At 40.7% G+C, this 19,230-nt stretch overlaps 1 protein-coding gene across 6 annotated transcripts in view; it reads right to left on the bottom strand.

Moving 5' to 3' along the window:
* RBMS1 (RNA binding motif single stranded interacting protein 1) overlaps positions 1–19,230 on the bottom strand; it is a 209,162-nt gene that overhangs the window by 112,291 nt on the left and 77,641 nt on the right. Inside the window, exon 1 of one of the 6 annotated variants that reach the window (XM_069472219.1) lies at positions 13,608–13,701. The exons of the other annotated variants lie outside the window; for them this stretch is intronic. Within the exon in view, the coding sequence (XP_069328320.1) occupies positions 13,608–13,676 (69 nt within the window). The 5' untranslated portion in view covers positions 13,677–13,701. Of the gene's footprint in view, positions 1–13,607; positions 13,702–19,230 lie in introns of those variants that run through there. 6 annotated transcript variants of the gene reach the window in all.

The raw sequence follows: 19,230 nt of genomic DNA, 5'->3' as shown, positions 1-19,230 counted from the left end.
ATCAAAAGAGGAAGGGCCTCCTTGGAATTTGAAATACTATCATTTCTGCTTAAGTTTCTCTTAATGCTCTCTAGTTTTTCCACATCCGTTTTGAAGAACTAAAACCAAATTTAGCAATGAACTGATGCCTAGAACATGGAAGATATCCTTCCTTTTCTTCTCTACTCTGCTTTAGTACCCTAATAAGCAGCTTAACAGAGCTGATTAAAGGGTAGAGAAACTCTAAGGTGACAACCAACACAAAACAGCCAGCTGAGAACCTTATTTCTATCCTGGAATCAAATCAAATGCACCTAAGGAGAAAACAGTCAAAATTCAGGTCAACTGAAGCAAGACAACTGCAAAGTAGATGTATGCTTACTATGTACTACTTCAATATTTGATCCTTTTGTGGCATTAATTTCTAACATATAGTTATTTGTACACCTGTTACATAGCCCTATTAGATTATTATGGTTGAGAACAGGAACATTGATTTGTTATTCCCTTCAGGGCCTGACACAGTTCTTGGCCCATAATGTGCCCTAAAATATTGACTGAATGAATGATAATCCAAGCTGAATTTGCTTGAAAATGTCCAAACTGTACTGGCAGTCAGGATATATGGGTGCTAGTCCTGGCTTTGTTACAAATAAGCTATGCGACATTAAAACATCCTCACCTTTACAATGAGCATAGGGAAAAGCTGATCTCTAGGTCTTTTTGGCATTAATATACTACTATGCTTCTCTGGTGATAACACATGATATAATGGACATGACTTCAGATCACTTCATCTAAAACATTAGTATCACATCGTAGGATTGATTCAAGGTAAAATTTCATGATGCAGACACCAGAAACAGTTGGTGAGGGAGACCCACAGATATCCACCCACCTTTCTCTGGTCTATGCAACTAAAAACCTTAATATAGATAAAAAGAAAAATGCTACAAATGAACAATTGGTGTCTGAAATATGTCAATTATAAAAATGGGCAATGAAGTGGCCATTTAGATTTTTCAAGAACACACAGCAGTATGTTTCAGATGAGCTTTCTGCACTATAGAGTTGTAAAGTCTTAACTGTGGTTTCTTCTATACAGGAACTTACACCTAGAAACCACAGAGTAAGTCTTGTATGCTGTAATAAGTCAGGCAGGAAGGGGCTAAAGATATGCAAATTTGTCTACCCACAGCCAATTATATGAGAAAGACAAAACAAATTTAGAGGGCAAAAGAGTATTCATAAATAATTAGAACTTGTGGGTTTTCCAGATCACTGATATTTTAAACTACATTGATTTCAAGTCAGTCATCTTGATTTTGTAAACACTTTAAAAAGCAGAAAAACAGGAGTGAAAATTGACCTTAAGAGAGGAGAAATTAAAAGCAAAAAAGAAATACGAGTTAGCAGATACTAATGTATTTTGTCTGAAGATAACAAGCAACTTAGCATCACTAAAGGCCTGCTCTGTTTAGGGAATGATAAAAAAACAAACAAAAAAACCCCACCCTCATATGAAAACAATTCCGAAGTCCTATTAATGATTTTTTTTTTTTTAAGATATATCCTTTAAAGTTCATTAGAAAAACATGTTGGTGCAAGGGTGTACCATACTTGGAAGAGTAAAGACTTTTTTTTTTTTTGACACAGGGTCTCACTCTGTCACCAAGGCTGGAATGCAGTGGCCCAATCATAGCTCACTGTAACCTCAAACTCCTGGCTCAAGGGATCTGCCTGTCTGAGTAGCTGGAACTACAGGCCTGTGCTACCATGTCTGGGTAATTTTTTTTTCCTGTTGTAGAAAAGGAGTCTTGCTATGTGGCCAGGCTGGTATTGAACTCCTGGCCTGAAGTGATCCTCCTGCTTCAGCCTCCCAAAGCACTGGGATGACAGGCTTGAGCCACTGGAACTGGCCAAAGAGTGAAGACTTTTAAGGTAGGTGTAAGACTTTGGATAAATTACTCAGTGTCTCTGGATTTTAACTCCTTATGGGTAAAAAATAAAGAGGTTGGACACGATAATCTCTAATGTCCTTCCCAACTCTAAAATGCAAAAGCTTCCTTTAAGTATTAATAAGTGTTCCCCAAACTGTCCCAAGAATATAGTTAGTAGATACTATAGGACTAAGTGATCCCATGATCAAATAATTCTAGGAAAACAATGTTGGACAAATGTTTTTACTGCAGGACTTCTCAGAGATTTTTGGCTGCTAATTTACACTGTTACTCTACTGAACAGTGCTAGATAATATATAGTGTTTCCCAAGTTTCTTTATATACTGAATATTTTAATTCCTGAAACATTTTCAACATAATAGAACCCAAGTACCTTAGTAAACACAATTTGGGAAAAGCAGCTTTAAACAATAAACTTATAAATTTAAAATCAGATGCTGAAAGAAGCATAATAGTTAGGGCATCTATTTCAGAAATCTTCATAACACCTCTATAGTGTTTACATGTCATAAGGCATTTTATCTTACATTAACTTGTTTGACCCTTAACTCTGGGAAGTCAAGGGCAGACGTAAGAATAATTTCTATTTTCCCAATGCGAACAGAGTTTCTCTTTCATTTTTTTTTCTTCACCCTTTGTATACTTTATGACTGAGAGTTTCTCTTTTAGGTTTTTTGATCACAAGTATTTTCTGCTAATGATTAGAATAATCACAATCTTCTTCCACTGTTATAATTGCAGGCTTTCCTGGACCCATTCTCCAAGATCCTCTTGTGTAAACTGACTTGTTATGAGACAGGCCAAAGGAGGAGAGAAGCATCCAGAGTACCTGTGCCAGGTAGAGTATCACATATGACGTCATCTAATCATCTCAATAATACTAACTACTATCCCTAGTTTTGCTTTGGAGGAAATTGAGACCCAGAAAGTTTAAGATATGTACTTTCAAATGATGACGTTGGGATCCACATCCCTATCCACCCTTTTCTCTTTGAAAGCAACTTTCAAATGATTTGATGGTGTTGTTTTTTAAGTTTGGCTTGTGGTTCAGTTAAAAAAAAATTAACATTTTATTTTGGTTTGTGGTTCATGGTTGGTTGAAGTCTGTTTAAAATATGATTTTGATTTACACAATTACATCAGTAGTTGTAGGGAAGTATAATTTACACAAGAGCCTCCATCTTAATAATTTATAACTGTATTATCTCATTTAATCCTCCCAAAAAGTCCACAAGGCGAGGGTCCTGGAGCTATTCTACCTTCAAGATTTTAACTTCAGAATTTACTCTTTGAAGCAGCCTGCTTTGTGTTTAACCTCTCTCTCAGGGAGTTTTCTTTTTATCTTATCAGAAGCTCCATTGCCCCTCCCTGTTCTGAAAGTTCATTATCTCTCCTGATTTCACTTGTTTCTTTAGCCTTAATAAGGATGCTATCAATTTTCACAGCATACTCATCTCACCAGTGCCAAACCCTACAGAAACTGGTTATCCAGATTCTTTCCCTCATTTATTGCTGAAGGAGAGTGACAGTGTCTTGGTGACTGAGACCTCTGAACTCCCGTGGGCCCTCACTACAGCTTAGTCAGCCTTTTACTCAACTCTCAATGCTCACCAAATTCCCAAGAGCAATTATTCCAAATCTTTTGTCACACATCTTAAGCTTAGAATCTCATTTTTTTTTTAAACATGCACAGATTGACCTAACCTCTTTACTGCACTGTAAGCTTTTAAAAAGTTGAGCTTCACTGCTCTTCCTACCGTCTCTAGCATAACCCATCTTCTCCTTCCTGTATCACTGACAGGAAACTCTGAGGAGATGCCTTTCCTGTAAGACTAACCCCGCCTCGATCTTTCTTCAAAGTAAGACCTATTTCCAAATATTCTTTTTTCTAGTGCCCTATTCTACCCTAGAGCCGCAGTCAGAGGCTGAACTAATCTTGTCTCTACGCTGCTGCTGGAACATTTCAGAAGGGACTCTTTCCTTTTGGCATCCGATTTTCGTAACTAAGGACACTCCCTCTTCACTCATTCACCCTTTAAACTCTTTGGAATGTGCTTCCTACCACCCTGGCCTCCACCCCCCTTTCCTGCCCCAGCACACACAGTACTCTATTGAAACTTGTGTTTCAAAGGCTTACAAAGACCTCCCAATGGATATTTCTTATAGCCTTTTACTAGGCCTTTGTCTTCTTTGACCTCTGGGCAATGTTTAAAGGAGCTGATCACTTCTTAAAACTTTGTCCTTCTTGGCTTCTATGATACTCACTTCTATGATTCTCCCAGTATTTTGCCATTTCTTTTTCCTACTTTGCCCGGAGCTCATCCTACTCGTTCCCACAACAGAATCTGTGCTCCCCAGGTACGTCCCATCCCTTTTCTTGACACTTTCTCTCCCTGAGTGCTTTAATCCATTCCCAATGCTCTGCCTATTAAGTCTGAGGAGTTGCTGAGCTTCTTCCCCAGAGCTCTAGTTCTATGTTTCTACCTGCTAGCTAGAAATTTCTGCCTGGGATAGGGAGTGAGGACAATAATGTGTAATTCATGTGGCCAAATAAAAATGGCCAAGTGAAATTCATCGCCTTTCCCTGGAAACTATTTTATTGTGGTGGGATGAACAAAAGTCCTCACCACTCTGCCCTCTACCCATCCATCCATCCTCCATATTCCTACTGAAGAGGCAGATGCTTTAACGTACCCAATGCTCTCGTTAACTATAGATGTTGTGGGTGACTGTATAGTTACAGATGACATACATTACCAAGAAAGAGACTTGCCATGTAAGAATGTGAAGATCCAGGACAAACATGGAAATCCATGCAGCCACGTGAGGCAGCTTCTACGCTGACTTCATGGCAATCCCAAAGGAGCAGTAAAGAAATGTTTACAACCATCTCCTGGATCCAAACTGAGCTCTTAAAGTGCTTCTCACTAGGGGGCATGATTAGCCATTTGGGCTGGACAATGCTTCCTTATGAGAAACTGACCTGGACACTGCAGGATACTGTGCATCCCTGAAGTCTGGACACTGAGTACCAGAATTCAGCAATTCTCCCCCATTTACTTTTAACATCTAAAAAAGGGTAGAAAATCCCTATAACAGAAAGGCTGGGTTCCCCCTCGTCACTGAGCCCAGAGCAAGCAAGGTTACAGTAACTTCTCATTTTCCCAATCATTTAAGACTAGAAATCTAGGACCTTCTTTCCAGTCTCACCAGCCAAATCTTGTCAGTTCTTCCTGCACAATATCTGGACTCCATTACATTTAATACACATGCCGCCTCTACTCCATTTTACATCTTTATTTCAACCGAGACAATACCTTCTAAACTCAGGGTCTCCTCTCATTCAGTTTATAGCAAGCTTGATCCTGCACTCCAACCTCTACGCTGGAGTCCAGCTGACCTAATGAATTACTCACTGTTCCCCTAATAAAATGCATGATTTCTATCTTCAAATCTTTGTTGTAGTGCTCCTTCCACCTGAAATGTCAACCAACTATCCTGCCTCCTGAGTTAGAGATGTTGCCATCATCTTCAAGTCCTCCTTTTCCCTCTCCTCCTACATGCAGTCACAAAATCTTTTGGAAGACACGGATCCCTTTGACAAATTAACAAAAGCCATGAACCTCTACCCAGGAAATAACCAATGTATGCAATATTTTACACACAATTTTAGGGGCTTGGTGCACTCAAATATCCATAAAGTTTGGTCTCTCCCGTCTATGATTTAAGTGCCTTCTTTGGGGTCTTCACTGTCTCTCAGCTGTTTTAACAGCTAGCTAACTGCTTTCCTGGCCAGCTTCTCTCAGGAGCAACGGTGTATCTCTGCACCATACCAGTTTACTTCTCAAGGATTTATGTCCCATTCAAAAGCCACTTAACTTTTGCTACACACTTAATAATTAGGTAACTCAATGTTTCTGAGTCTCTATGTTAAACTTTCAGTTAAACAAAAGAACTAATCCACTCTGCTAGAGTCGGTCTGATGCATTTGACATATAACACTGAGACTACAAAGTAGAATGAAAGTAGCTTTTGGAATATTTGAATAGGTAAGGTTGGATGGATCATAAATGGTCTTCCAAAAAGGTGATCTATAGGCAGTTTCTTCAAAGGAGAGAGAGACAAAGAGATTTTGCCTTAGAACGGAGAAAGGAAATGCTGGGTGATAGAACTGATACAAGGAAAAAAAGGAGGTAAGAATCTGAGATAATGCAAAACAATGAGGCTACATACTTGCTCCCAACCTACAGCACGAAAACAATGAGACTGGAACAGATTTTGTAAAGTGAAGCATCAACTAGCAAAGTAAGAACCTAACAAGGCTGGTTCTAGCTAGTTCTTACTGCTTCCTTCTACCTGGCCCCCATCTCCCCCTCCTTCCATTCAATACTCTCTCCTCCTCCTTTCACTCTCAAGCCTTGCTGCTTCTGCAGTACACACCTAAAACTCCCCTGGGTAACACACTAACAACTGCTCCTACAGTGCTGACGTTATCTGTACCGTGAACTTACAGAAGTCCTCACTGCTCCATTGCATTGGAGACGCCTCTACCGAAGCCACACCTTCCCCTGCACTGCCCTTTCAAACAGCTAAAAACTAGAAAGGAAGTCTGCAATGAAGACAATAATAAGTATTCATAATAAAATAAACCCAAAATGTTCTGACATAAGCAGAACAGTCTTGGTATGTCACATCAAACATAGAAATTAAATGTGGGGGGAATTTGTCTACAAAACAGCTGTAAATGAAAATAGAGGTGAATGGAATAATTCCTCAATATTTAGAATATTTAGAACAGCTACTCTCCTGAAAAGTAATCTAGAGTATGAAATTTCACATATATAGCTACATTTCCCCTTTGCTAACTCATATAGAAAAATTAGTGCCTTAAAAGTGTTTTGAAAAGTATAGGTCTGTTTAAAATATGCATAAATAGGAAAATATTGTTATTAAATATAAAGCTATCTGTCAGAAATCAATGATTTCCAAAAAGGTGGTAAAAGGTGGTATAGGAGTTTGTAGAAAATAAAAACAATAGAAATTTATAAAGAATAGGAGAGGTCTACATCTCAAAACTCAGGCATTAGCACCTTCATGCTTGAAAATCTCAACATGTATTCTTTGGGATTTCACCATAATTTTGAGACATTAAAAATAATACAATTTTCTAGGGTTTTTTGCACTTTGCCTTTTCCTTGATAACCAAAGGATTGTGCACTCATTGTGGAGGGCAAGGGGGACAGGAAGGTTGAAAAAAATGGTAAAGAATCATGACAAAAGTCATTGGTGACTCTACAACAGAGGAAACCACTTGCTAATATTTTGGCATATTTCCTTCCATTATTTAAAAAAATAGATTTGAGACTGTATTGTATATGCAATTAACAAACACAAAATAATTTTCCGTAGTTTACATTACATTGTTTTGAAATGCCATATGTTTAAATGAATAAAGTGGAGCCAACATAAATTTCTATTTATTAGGGTACTATTACATAACATCGAGTTTTGTCAATGTTGCTGTCATTTAGTAAGTGTTAAATAACAATTTATATTGGCTATTTTTATTCAGAATTTAATTTGCTCCATTTTTCCCCCTTATCCTAATCCAGGAAAAGCTTTCTTCCTTCCTAACAGTGTGTCCTATTTTAAAGTTTATCAAGATATTAGAATGTGTTAAGCAAAGCATTATGTACAGATGTGAGTTTAAAAACAAACACCCACCAAACACCTACAGATGTTGAAGGACAAAAAAAGTTTATTTTTCTGAGTAATGCAAAGACGGCATCTTTGAAAATCAAGCATACAAACAAGACAAAGGAAAGAATTCAGGAAATAATCATGCATATACCATGACTCAAATCCATCAGTTTTCAGCAAATTTAAAGATAGCATTTTTCATGGATAAGAGTGATCAATGCCCTTTTTAACCTTTCTCAATCATATTATTTGCATTTAACAAAGAAGAGAGGATTGAAGGGCTTTCCTTCCCCGAAGAAAAAGCAAACTCTGCTACCAAAAGCATAATCCATGACCAACTGTTTAAAAATATGGTGGGATCTACTTTTCCTACGTCTTTCTTGTTCTTTTTTTTTTTTTTTAATGTGGTTGAGAATTTCATTTTCAACCTCCAGATCCTTACCCTTTTTGAGGCTGCCCCACATTCTAAACATGGCCCATTCCTAGGAGACTGTGTCAAGGTCTCCCTGGACCACACAGTCTCCTAGGACCACCCGCTGTCGCCTGCTCTGTGGGGACTTTAATAATAACACCTTAGAAGGATTAACAACCACCACCCTGTGAAGTGGGCACTATTATCTTTACTTAGCGTTAACTGACGCTTAGGGAGGTTAAGTGAAAAAGCATGCAAATGGTAGAGCCAGAACTTAAGCCAGGGTCTTTCAATTAAGTTGAGTGTAGGAGGAAGCATTGAACAAATGGTTAAAGAAGGTAAAATGTGAATTTTGCATTATTATCAGGGCTTAAGGAATATGCAAAGAGGCAAAATCTTAAGTGGAAAAAGTAGGAACAGTATGCTTTATAGTCATGATTTTTTTTAATAACTACTTTTAAAAAGTGAATTGGGTTCCCCAGAGACAGGGTTGCTGGATTTAGCAAATAAAAATACACAGCACGACAAAATATTAGGGACATACTTATCCTAAAGAATTATTCATGATTTATCTGAGATTCATATTTAACTCAATGTCTGGTATGTTATCTGTAAAGGCCTTTATGAAACAAACAAAAAACACTAATAAATTACAGAGCTACAATTCCCAAAGCTGAAATCTGGGACGCTGTGTGTGCCACATGTCTTTGGGAGGCCAAGGAAAGGGAAGTGCAGTGAGGCTACAGCTGTTCTTGACTGGGCTTCCTTTTCTTTTTCCTAAAAGCAGTCACAGCCCTTGATCCACACGCTTTCACCGGCTAGGCCATTTAATTTCACTGCCTCAAAACTCCGCCCCTTTTCTACTTTATATGGATCTTGTGAAGATTGATACAACTAAGGTTGAGAGGGGATATCATATACAAAGTTAAAATATGTATTTATTGGCTGAGTACTTTAGAAATATATTCTCAGAAACTTGGATAAGACAGACTCTACCCCCGCCACCAAGAAAGGGCTCAAAAATCAAAGTATTACCAATATATGGCGAGCCTAATTGACAGCAGTCGCTAAAATGAAGGGAAAAACAAAAACTAGAAATGTGTTCAAAACCAGAAGTGAACTATGGAAAATGTAGTAAGACACCTAAAGTGGTGCCTAGCAGAAAAAGTGGGCAATCACTGATCAATTCTATACTTTTCAAATGGCTATGCATGAGTTGATATTTAAAACATTGTCACCTTGACTCATAAATACTGCTGAATCACAAATACATAAATAGTATAAAAATGAGACAAGATCTTACCTATACATGCCAATTTAACTTTCTACTACTTTCCCCTAAACTTTCAATCTCTGTAGCTCAGAAACATTTACTTTCTTTTAAAAAACAAATTGGAACTTGCTCAGTGTTCATTTAAACATCTTCTACGCACAACTTTAATCTTCAAACTTTAACAAAACTCAATCTACTAAACACAAATTGCTGTGAACAGAAACTGCCTGAAGAGGATTAATCAACAGCTTTGTATGTCATCCTCTAAACAAGGCCAAACACTGAATCACTGTTGAATTCCTCACGTGCAGCTATACCCAGTTAATCTTCAAGAAAGCAGTAAACTATGTAAATCTACTTACACTGGGGAGATAAGTACTTCACTCATCAAAAGTTAGCAACATTTAACAACTATTAGAGGGCAAGACCATTTGTAAAGAAAAAGTACACACATGCACGCGCGCACACTCGCATGAAAAATTTTGCATTCACTCCTCTACCGTCAAAACCCCACTGCAAACTACTAAAGCAACATACTACTTAGCAAAAAAGGCCTTCCTACATGCCATGATTTGCAAAAACCAAACTATATGGCATAACTGAGTCAACTACCTCAAGAAAGCAGTTCCAAAATGGAAACAAGGAAACATGAAAAGAGAAATAGCTAATAAAAGAATTCAAGAAACATAATACAAAAGAAAAATGAAAATGTCACTTTTCTATATTTAAAGGCCTTTAAGTATAAAGCACTTTTTTTTCTTTCAAAACACACTAAAATATTTTCACAGATACAAAAGTCCTGAAAATGGTTTTCATTTTGTTTTGTGGGGTGCTGTTTTCATATAATCAGACTGGATTTGCTTAACAAATATCATAAACTTCAAAGTCACAGTCAACAGTAACAGGACATACACATTTCCCCATTGAGACCTGAACCAACAATCTTTATCTAGATACTGCCTACTGGGTTTTCACTTCACTCAAAAGCTGCTCATTTTGACCTGAGCCAAGCAGGTGTATATCTAATGTGTTCACAGGCCTGTGATGCAGGAAAATCCTGTTTATCCCAGATGATGCCAGCGATCAGTGCTCCCTGATGCCCTGACTATGCTATGTGGGGGGAGGAAGGAGATGAGCACCACCCACTCTGCTTTAACTGAAACTGGCTGACTACCATACAGTCAGCCCTCCATTTGCAGGGGTTCTGAATGTGCCTAACCTCATACCAAAAACATCTGGGGGAAAAAAACAGTACAACTTTTAAATAATACAAATAAAAAACCGATATAGTATAACAACTATTTACATAGGCATTTAATTGTATTAGATATTATATGTAATCTAGAGATGATTTAAAGCATACAGGAGAATATGTACATAGGTTATATGCAAATATCAAATACTATGCAATTTTATATAAGGAACTTTAGTAATCCTGGAACCTGGAAGCAATTTCCCAAGGATATCAAGGGTGGACTGTGTATGTAAAATGTAAAAAGTTTTAAGAGTTGTACACTTATTAAGTAGAGCAATATTTTTACATCAGTGCTGCTCCAAACATCACAAATCCAACATCCATATCATCCATTTACTTCATCTTACATCTCATATCTCACAACCTCCTCCCACCCCCAAAAGGATGGGAGGAATCCCTAAACTGGACTTCCGAGAGTAGAAGGGTGATGGGCAATGATGCGGGTAAGTTCTACATGAGTTCCTATGGAGATGTGCATGTAAGCAGGCAGTTGCAGTATGGTGGTTTTAAGGACATGACTGCTAGGGTTCAAATCCTGCCTCTGCACTTTGAGTGGTATAGACTTTGGGCAAGTTATTTAATCTATATGCCTCAGAGTGCTTAACTGTAAAATGGAGATAATAACATTACCCACCTCATACGACTGTCAAGACAACTAAATGAGTTAATACATCGAAAGCATTTAGAACAGCAACCAGCAGATAGTGAGGTGCTCAATGATTGTTAGCTACTACTATTATGTATGTATAATACAAGTATGATTCTGATCCATTATATTTTCAAAGGTGAATTTTAATGTGTTTTTTAAGTATTTCTTATATTCACTTTCCTCAGGCAAAATACCTGAAACCAGCTCTAACAGCTAATTATGTATTTCTAGATTAAAATCAAACTGTATTATATACCTAAAATTTTCCAATTCTTTCATCAAAATGAACAAACTAATATGAACTGAAAGGTTCAAGCTTAACATCACAAAATCTTATAAAAAGCATTAATTAGACTTCCCATTTAGACTAAGCCAGGATGAGATCACAAAGTCACTCATGGCAACCAGGTCCCTGAGCTGGAAGTGTGCTTTCCCAGTGAATGGCTAAATACTAACAAAAGAAACCTTTGACTCAAATACCACTGGTACCCGGGGTCTTGTGTCTGTATAATGCCTACACATTCATTTCTTTCTTTGCCTATAGAAAAAAGAAAGTCTGTTTGTTTTTCTGATTCAGTCAGCCCTTTTAGTCTTTGAATCTAAGGAGAGCCCTGTGAAAAGAAGAGCATCTTATCAGCGTGCTCCAGACCAGCAGGCTGTCCCCCCTTCACACACAAAACCTCCAGCCCCTCACAGCAAAAGGCCTCGCCCTCAGAGCTCTTTCCCCATTTCAGAGCTAACACCCCGCCGGGTTTTGACAACAAATAAATGAATACACAAGGCCCTAACATAATTAGCCATCTTTTCAGGTAGAGTGAGGTGGGTGGGGGAGGAGGGGTTGAGAGAAGAACGTTTATTGTAAATTGGCTTCATTTATGAAGTTGATGTGTGCTGCATCCTAGGGCATTTATTTTAAATGAAGCCACACGAAGGGACTTTAGAGATGCCTGCTTCTGCATCTTGACAGTTTTAACATGCACTTCGGCCAAGTGACAAATGCAGACTTTATCTTATTTTTTTTTTAATTAAAGGAAGAGACTTCTTAACCCAGGTTAAAGTTCCATTGACTTACACATCATGGGCACACAGACCAGGGCGAGTTAACTGCCTTTTTAAGGGAAAGTTAACATGTCAAAGAACTAAAGACCAGAAAACAGAAAACATTTCTTTTTGACACTGTGAAAATACTTGCAAATATACTTATGCTAGGACATATCCCCCAAAAAGAATGACTTTGAGAACAAGAGCTAAACATAATCAATAACCCTGTGAACGCCTATAGGAAAGCCACCAAGTATCACTGTCATCAGTCATGATCTTAATAGAGCCATGGTCTGCATAGAAGGATACAGTTCGCTTGTGTCATTATCGGGATAATAACTTAATTGATTTGTCTTGGTGGCTAAGGATGTAGAGACAAGAGATTTATTATGGAGAAAAAAAATATCTGCAATCGTGTTTTTGTTTTCTCAACAAGCATCTTGCCACTGACCTCTAAATCAGTTTAACCTTTTCTAAACAGACCTGCACATTTTTTACATAATTTAGAGCTAGGTTTTGTTATTGCTGCTGCTGAAAGGCTCTGTGAGATTTACCACAACATGGCTTCAGTAACCTTCTTTTAAAAACAAAGATGAAAAACAAAACAAAAGGCCACAACTATAAGCTCCCAGCTCCATTCCTTTTCCCGGCAGGGGATTTCGATCTAACCACTGAAGTGCCTTTGGAGTTCAATCTGTTAAAAAATGTATGAAACGGTATTAAAATAGGAAAAAGCATGCGTATGACTCAGGCTTATCCACGTATCTTCTGCAACCAGGATGTCACAGGATTTCCCTGTGCTTCTGAAAACTGAAAACCTTGAGAAAGTGACAGTAGAAGTTCCTGTTTCTTTCTCTGTCTCTCTTTAATAAGGGAGGGGGCGCGAGCGAACACGAACACACACACACACACACACACACACATCTTCCGGGTTTCCTACGAATCGGGCAGGTTCTCTGAGGTTCCAAGTGAAGACTGCAAACCAGTGTTACCACTTATTACCGTACTCCTCTACACACAAAGGTTTCAGGAAAAACCCAAACTTGTTGCAGAGCTGGGCAAAGCCCCCGACCCGGCGCGCTTCTCTTGCCGCCTCTCCGCCCCTTCCCCTTCCTCTTCCTCCAACGTCCCACCCTGCCCGGCCCGGCCGGCGGGGGCGAGGGCATCTTCCCTGCTAAGGTCACCGGCCCGAGCCGTCCCCACGGGCCGCGTTCTTCGGGAACAAGGTCACCGCCCAGCCCCGTCCCCCCGAGGAGGAGCGGAGCCCGGCCGAGCGCTGGCGCCTTTGTAAAGCGGTGCTCGCCGGCCTCCGCGCGGCATCCCGGCCGCCGCCTCACCTGCTTGCGATAGGGCGTCCTGCAGTTGCCGCTGCCCCCGGGGTTGCCGCTGCTGCTGGGGAAGATCATCGCGGCGGGCGCGGGCGCGGGGCAGCCTCGCCGCGAAGGGGAGGGCGCAGGGAGGGGGCCAGCCGGGCCCGGGGCCGCGGCCGCGCTGGGAACTCCCTCTCGCCGCGCGGCGGCAGCCGGCGGGGGCTGCAGCTCGGGGCTGACTTCTCCGCCCGCGACCTCCGCACTCGCCTAAAAGTGCGGCGCGGCGGCGTTGGGCGAGACTGGAGCAGCTCCGGCGGCCGCCGCCCTGCGTGCCATGGACGGGAGTTCGCGCGCGGAACTGGCGGCGCCGCGGACTCTCCCGGCGGCAGCGGAGGAGCAGCGCCGCCGCGTCCCCACCTACCGCGGCCTCAACCACCGCCCCGAGAGCGCGCCGGCCGGGGGCGGGGAGGCGGCCGCGCACCGCCTTGCGCCGCGCCCAGGCCCACCCGCGCCTCCCCGCCCGCCCGCTGGGCGCGGCGCCCGCTGCCCCGCCGGCCGGCCGGCCCCCGCGCTCTCCCTCCCGGGCTCGGGGCCGGGGTCCGAGCTGCGCGGCCTGGGGAGCCGCCGGCGCCCCCGCTCTGATGCAATGGTTGGGTCTGGCTCCCCGCATGCCGCACATTCCTTGGAGTAGCCAACCCCCCTCCTCTGTCCTTTTTTCCCCTTCGGTTCTTTGCCTAAGCACCAGCGGCAGCTTCGCACCCCAGCTCGAAGCCCCTTTTAAGGGCATCGCTTCGGGGATCACTCCGGCACCTGGGGAGGAAGCGAGCTGGCCCCCCAGTCTTCTCTCTCTTCTTTGATCTTCCAAACTATACAAGCCGTCCTCCCCCAGATAAGGTGAGGACAATCACTCCTTCCACGAACAAACCAGCCTTCCACCAAACCTCTGCAAATCTCATTCCCCCGATTCACAGGCTAACATTTAACAGAGGAAGCAGGTCTCCACTCCCCGGCCTCTCACCTAAATACTCTGGGTAAAGTTTTGTGTTTCACTCTTATGCCAGAGTTTACAAGCTTTCCTTCAAGATGACAACATGGAGTAGACAGCGAAAATCATCTACGTCGGTTGGTTTGGTAAGCCTTCTCTCCTTCCTGAAAACTGGAATCGTGTAATCCTTATGTTAGTTATTAGATGCGACACAAATATGCTCTCTTCAAGGGACATAGAAACTGGGCAAACAACAACAACAAAAAGGGACAAAGGGAGGAGGTAATTTCCTTTGTTTCCCGGTTGAAATGATCGAGGGATCTAGGGTTGCTCAAGCTGCCCCTTTTCTCGGCTACCTTTCCGTGGATCTATCAAGCCCCGAACCTGAGCAATGCAGAAGGCCTCTACAGCAACTCCCACAGGCAGAGCCCGCTGTCTCTGGATAGGCCACTGGGACAGGCTTGCCATCTTTCAAGTTGGCTTGTTCCACGGTGAGTGTTGCAGAGTATTATCGCCGCGGTAAATGGTACCGAGTTCCTCCTGGGTCTCTGGACTCTAACACCTTCCTGGAAAGGCCCATCTGCCATGACAATGAAAAATCCTAACTTGTCTAAAAAGTGAAGGCAGACAACTTTCCTGCCATAAGGAAAACAAACTGTCTCCTATGGAAATCGGGTCTTCTAGCAAAGCTGTGCCCATTCAAAGGCTTGTAAAGCAGCTAGGAATTGGAAAAATATTCATCTTACTGTCCTGCTGGTGATTTAATGAGCCACTTTCATACTCTCAGGAGCTCCCCAACATTCTCCAGCAAAAGTGATGATAATTAGAAAGTCTTACCTATTAAAAACTATATACACGAAATACACATATAATCCCTAATTCTTTCATTTAACACATTAACTGCCATGTGAATTGTATTTAACTGATGCTAGTCTTGAGCTCAAGGCCTCCTGAAGCATATGTAACTCCCATGCCTCTTCACCTTGGGAGCTGTGTGAACTATTTTTCAAGTTGCATATAATGCACACAGAGAAAACAATAAAAAATAACAAATTTTTCATTAAATTAGAAAGGATCGTTTTGTTTTCGAAGTTTTTATTCTACGTTTGTAATAAAACACCATGGCCCCAAGGAAAAAATTTTTTTTTTCTAGTGTGGCAGTCAAGGTGTTAAAAACAGCAGGAAAGGAACTTATTCTGGGCATGGTACTAGGTGCACAATAGGCAAGTAAAAACTTGCCAGATAAAATTCACAGTAAAATATCTGTCCTTTAAAGTGATTAAATATCAAACACGGCACAACTAGCATTCACTGAGAGTTAGTATATATGCTAGAACTAGTCTTGTTACTCCATGCTTTGACAATTGTTTTGGCTGTCCTTTTGCTTTCTTCTCTCACTAGGACCCTTTACTGCAAGTTATCCGGCACAGGTATAAAATAGAAGGTTTTAGTTAGAACTGTTCAAGTCATAGGTACCTTTTCCTGAGAATTTATTGCTCAAGACCCCAGCAGTTCAGATCTGTCATCTATGGAAAAAATTCCACGTAAAACCTCAGTTGTCATGACAGGTCTCTTAGGAAACCACAATCTAAACCACAAAAGAACAGCATAGATTAATTTTTCTATGGCTCTACTCTAAGGCCATGATGCTTTGGATGCTGTGCTATCCAGAATGCTAAAACTTGATTGGATACCCTGCAACAGTTTTACTGAGATAAGAAAAGTTTTAAGTGATAATAAAATTTAAATTGGAATATCAAAGGTCTTCTAATACTAAATACTAAAATATACAAGAATATTAAAAAGACTCTAAGACCAAAAAGGATATCTAAAAATCAACAAAATGTAGTATGTTCTATAATAGTAAATGACATACAAGCAAAGAATTGAGGCATATTTTTAAAAAACAATGCCCACCAGGGTTCAAAAGTTCCAAACCTAAGTAGGTATTATATTCTTAACTAAATAAAGCATTATAAAAAGAGAAGACCAATTGTCCACCCTCAAAAACTATAAAATACAAAGTCACGATAGCTCAAAGAATCTAAGTAACAAAAATATGAAACCATGTGTATAACATACACAGTCAATTATAGATATTCACAAGTGCTTAGTTGTAAGAGTGATTACAGGGATAGAGCCTGGTGATGTTCATCTGGAAAAGTTTCTTGACCTTTGAAACAATGTTTTGAGACAGAGAAAGTAAGAAACAGTCCAGAGGAGCTACAAATTACCACTGTAAGAACCTGTCCCGGAGATGCTCATCATCTTTAAAGGAAACTGAGACTTTGCTGTCTGGGCTGTCCTACAACATCCTCCTCCCCCACCTCAGTTGGTAGGTAAAGAAGCTGTGGGAATCTGACCCAAGGGCAGTCAATCCACAGACCGGCCAGTGACCTATGACCTGCTGGGACTGAAAAAATGAGCAGGGCCAATCCAATTCTCACCCTTGGGAATCTGATTCAGAAAACGCCAAGAGCTGAATCAGTTAGTAAAGGGGCAGAAACTGCAAGAGTGCCAGGGGGTAGAGTTGAGGCCACAACAAGCCAAAACCATATACAAGCCAAGGTTATGAGGAAGCAGAAACTATGAGTAAACAGGAAGCTGACTGGCAGCAAGCAGAGAGGAGAGTAGACGCCAGGAGCGGGGGTGAGCACTTGGCGGTGAGCTGATGCAGGGAGCTGCAGTCCCTAGAGCTGCTTTGGCTCTTAAGACTTACAACAGCCCTTCCGTGTGTATACCACACCCCTCCCCAACTTCTTCAGATAGCTTAAAGGAATCTAGACTTTGCAGTCCAAGGAACAAAATTAAAACAGATCCAAGCAGACCTGGCTCATTACAGCTTCCCAACTTGCCCAAAGCTTTGGGCAAGTTTGTTAACCTCTCTGAGCCCCATACTCCTCACAAGATTATCTTGAGTACAGTACAACACAAGTGCCAAACCCAATAAATGGCAGCCATTATTATTGTTTTCCAGGTTTTATCCTGGTGGTTTGTAGATTTTAATGGGTGCACTGTGTAAATAACTGATGCTGACTGTCGAAGAACAGGAGCAAGGCTATAGCAGGAATCGATGACAAGCAAACTTAGGTAAGGGGAGGTCACTTTTTCAAAAAATGTTTGTTGAATGGCTGAATGAATATGCTTTCTAAGGCTGTGTATACTATAGACTTTAAAAGGGTTAAAAAAAAAAGTCTGGCAAAGATCTGTTTTAGGAGCCTAGGTGCACTGAAGTTTTTCATTTGTTTTTGTCCAGTTTTTTTAAAAAAGTTATGTGTTGGAACAGAGCCATTTTTGTGTGAATGGGAAGATTGTGAGCAATATCAGAGTTCACACTCTGTAAGGGAAGAGTATACAAACAAGGACAATAAGGACAGAGCCACCAGTACATGCAGGAGCCTGCAATCTAGTACCGGAGATGAGACATATAGGTAAAGATGCCACCTGCCACTTAGAAAAGCCTGTATGACTGGAATTTGAAAATCTGACTTTAGAAGACATTTGTCCCAAAGAAGCAACTTGAAAATGAGAATTTCATTTTTGGCTCTTTCACATTTCATTTCACTTTCACAACAACCCTATGAGGTTGGAATGGTTATTAGGCTCAATGTACAGATGAAAGAAAAAAACTTAAATATTTTGAGACTGACCTACCCACAGAGCTAATAAGTAAGTAGCAAACTAGGGTTCAAATCTACCTCTAGCTAGGTTTAAAACACTTATTTAGTCCTGTGCTCCTTTAAACTCTGTAATGCTACATCTCAAAAAAACCTTATAAATAATGCTCCAATTCCGAGGTGAGTACTTGTAACCCATAGAGCACCCAAATTGCTTACTGTACACTAATAATGCAAGTCATTACGTGCTAAGTGCCAGGCAAGCGGTCTAGACAATCATTGCTATAGGAGTCCACAGGAGGGAGAGATCAATACAGGATATAATATGGTTGTGGGAAGCCCGGCTATGTAAATGTTTTGTTTAAGGGACACTCAGAAAGAAGCACTGTGCAGATGACATGAAAAACAGAACTAGAGAAGGAAGGCTGGCATGACAGAGGGTGTATATTTGGGGTAATCCCTGCTGAAATACTTGCTAATCGATGATCTCCCAGATGAAGGGTCAAAAGCCTAAGGGACCAACCACACTAACACACATAACACCGAGCCCCATGTAAAATAGGAGCCTTTGAATGAAATTACTATAAAGAAAATACAGCAGTGAAGCTAAGCTTTGAAAGAAGAAAAAAATAGGGGCAAAGAAGATGTCCAAAGAGATAAGAATAGAACACGTCTATCAAAAAAAGATCTGACCTATAGCAGATTCTGTCCTTCCATCACCGCTAAAGTATTTCCAGCACCCATTTTTATTTGGGTCAAGCTGAAAGCTGAATGGAATTAAGAGGAAAAATTCAGTCAACATTATTTCAAATTACAACCTTTAATGCATAAAATATAGCCCCACAGTATTGGTTAGCGTAAGCAGTTCATACTAAACAGCTATTTACATTTGAGAGTCTATGTTTAAAAGCTCGCAACGCCTCTGGCTCTCACCAGAAAAGGAAAAAAAAAAAAAGGAAAAAAAAATATGGGGTCAGCAGATTCTTTAAATTTCTGTTGCTTCCTGGTACAAAATAGAATTGATAAAGTACCCTATTTCTAAAGTAGC

The sequence above is a fragment of the Eulemur rufifrons genome, chromosome 1 (assembly GCF_041146395.1).
Source record: "Eulemur rufifrons isolate Redbay chromosome 1, OSU_ERuf_1, whole genome shotgun sequence".
Classification (NCBI taxonomy): Eukaryota; Metazoa; Chordata; class Mammalia; order Primates; family Lemuridae; genus Eulemur; species Eulemur rufifrons.
Note: the sequence above shows the minus strand (reverse complement) of the source record. Positions and strands in the feature narration are given on the sequence as shown.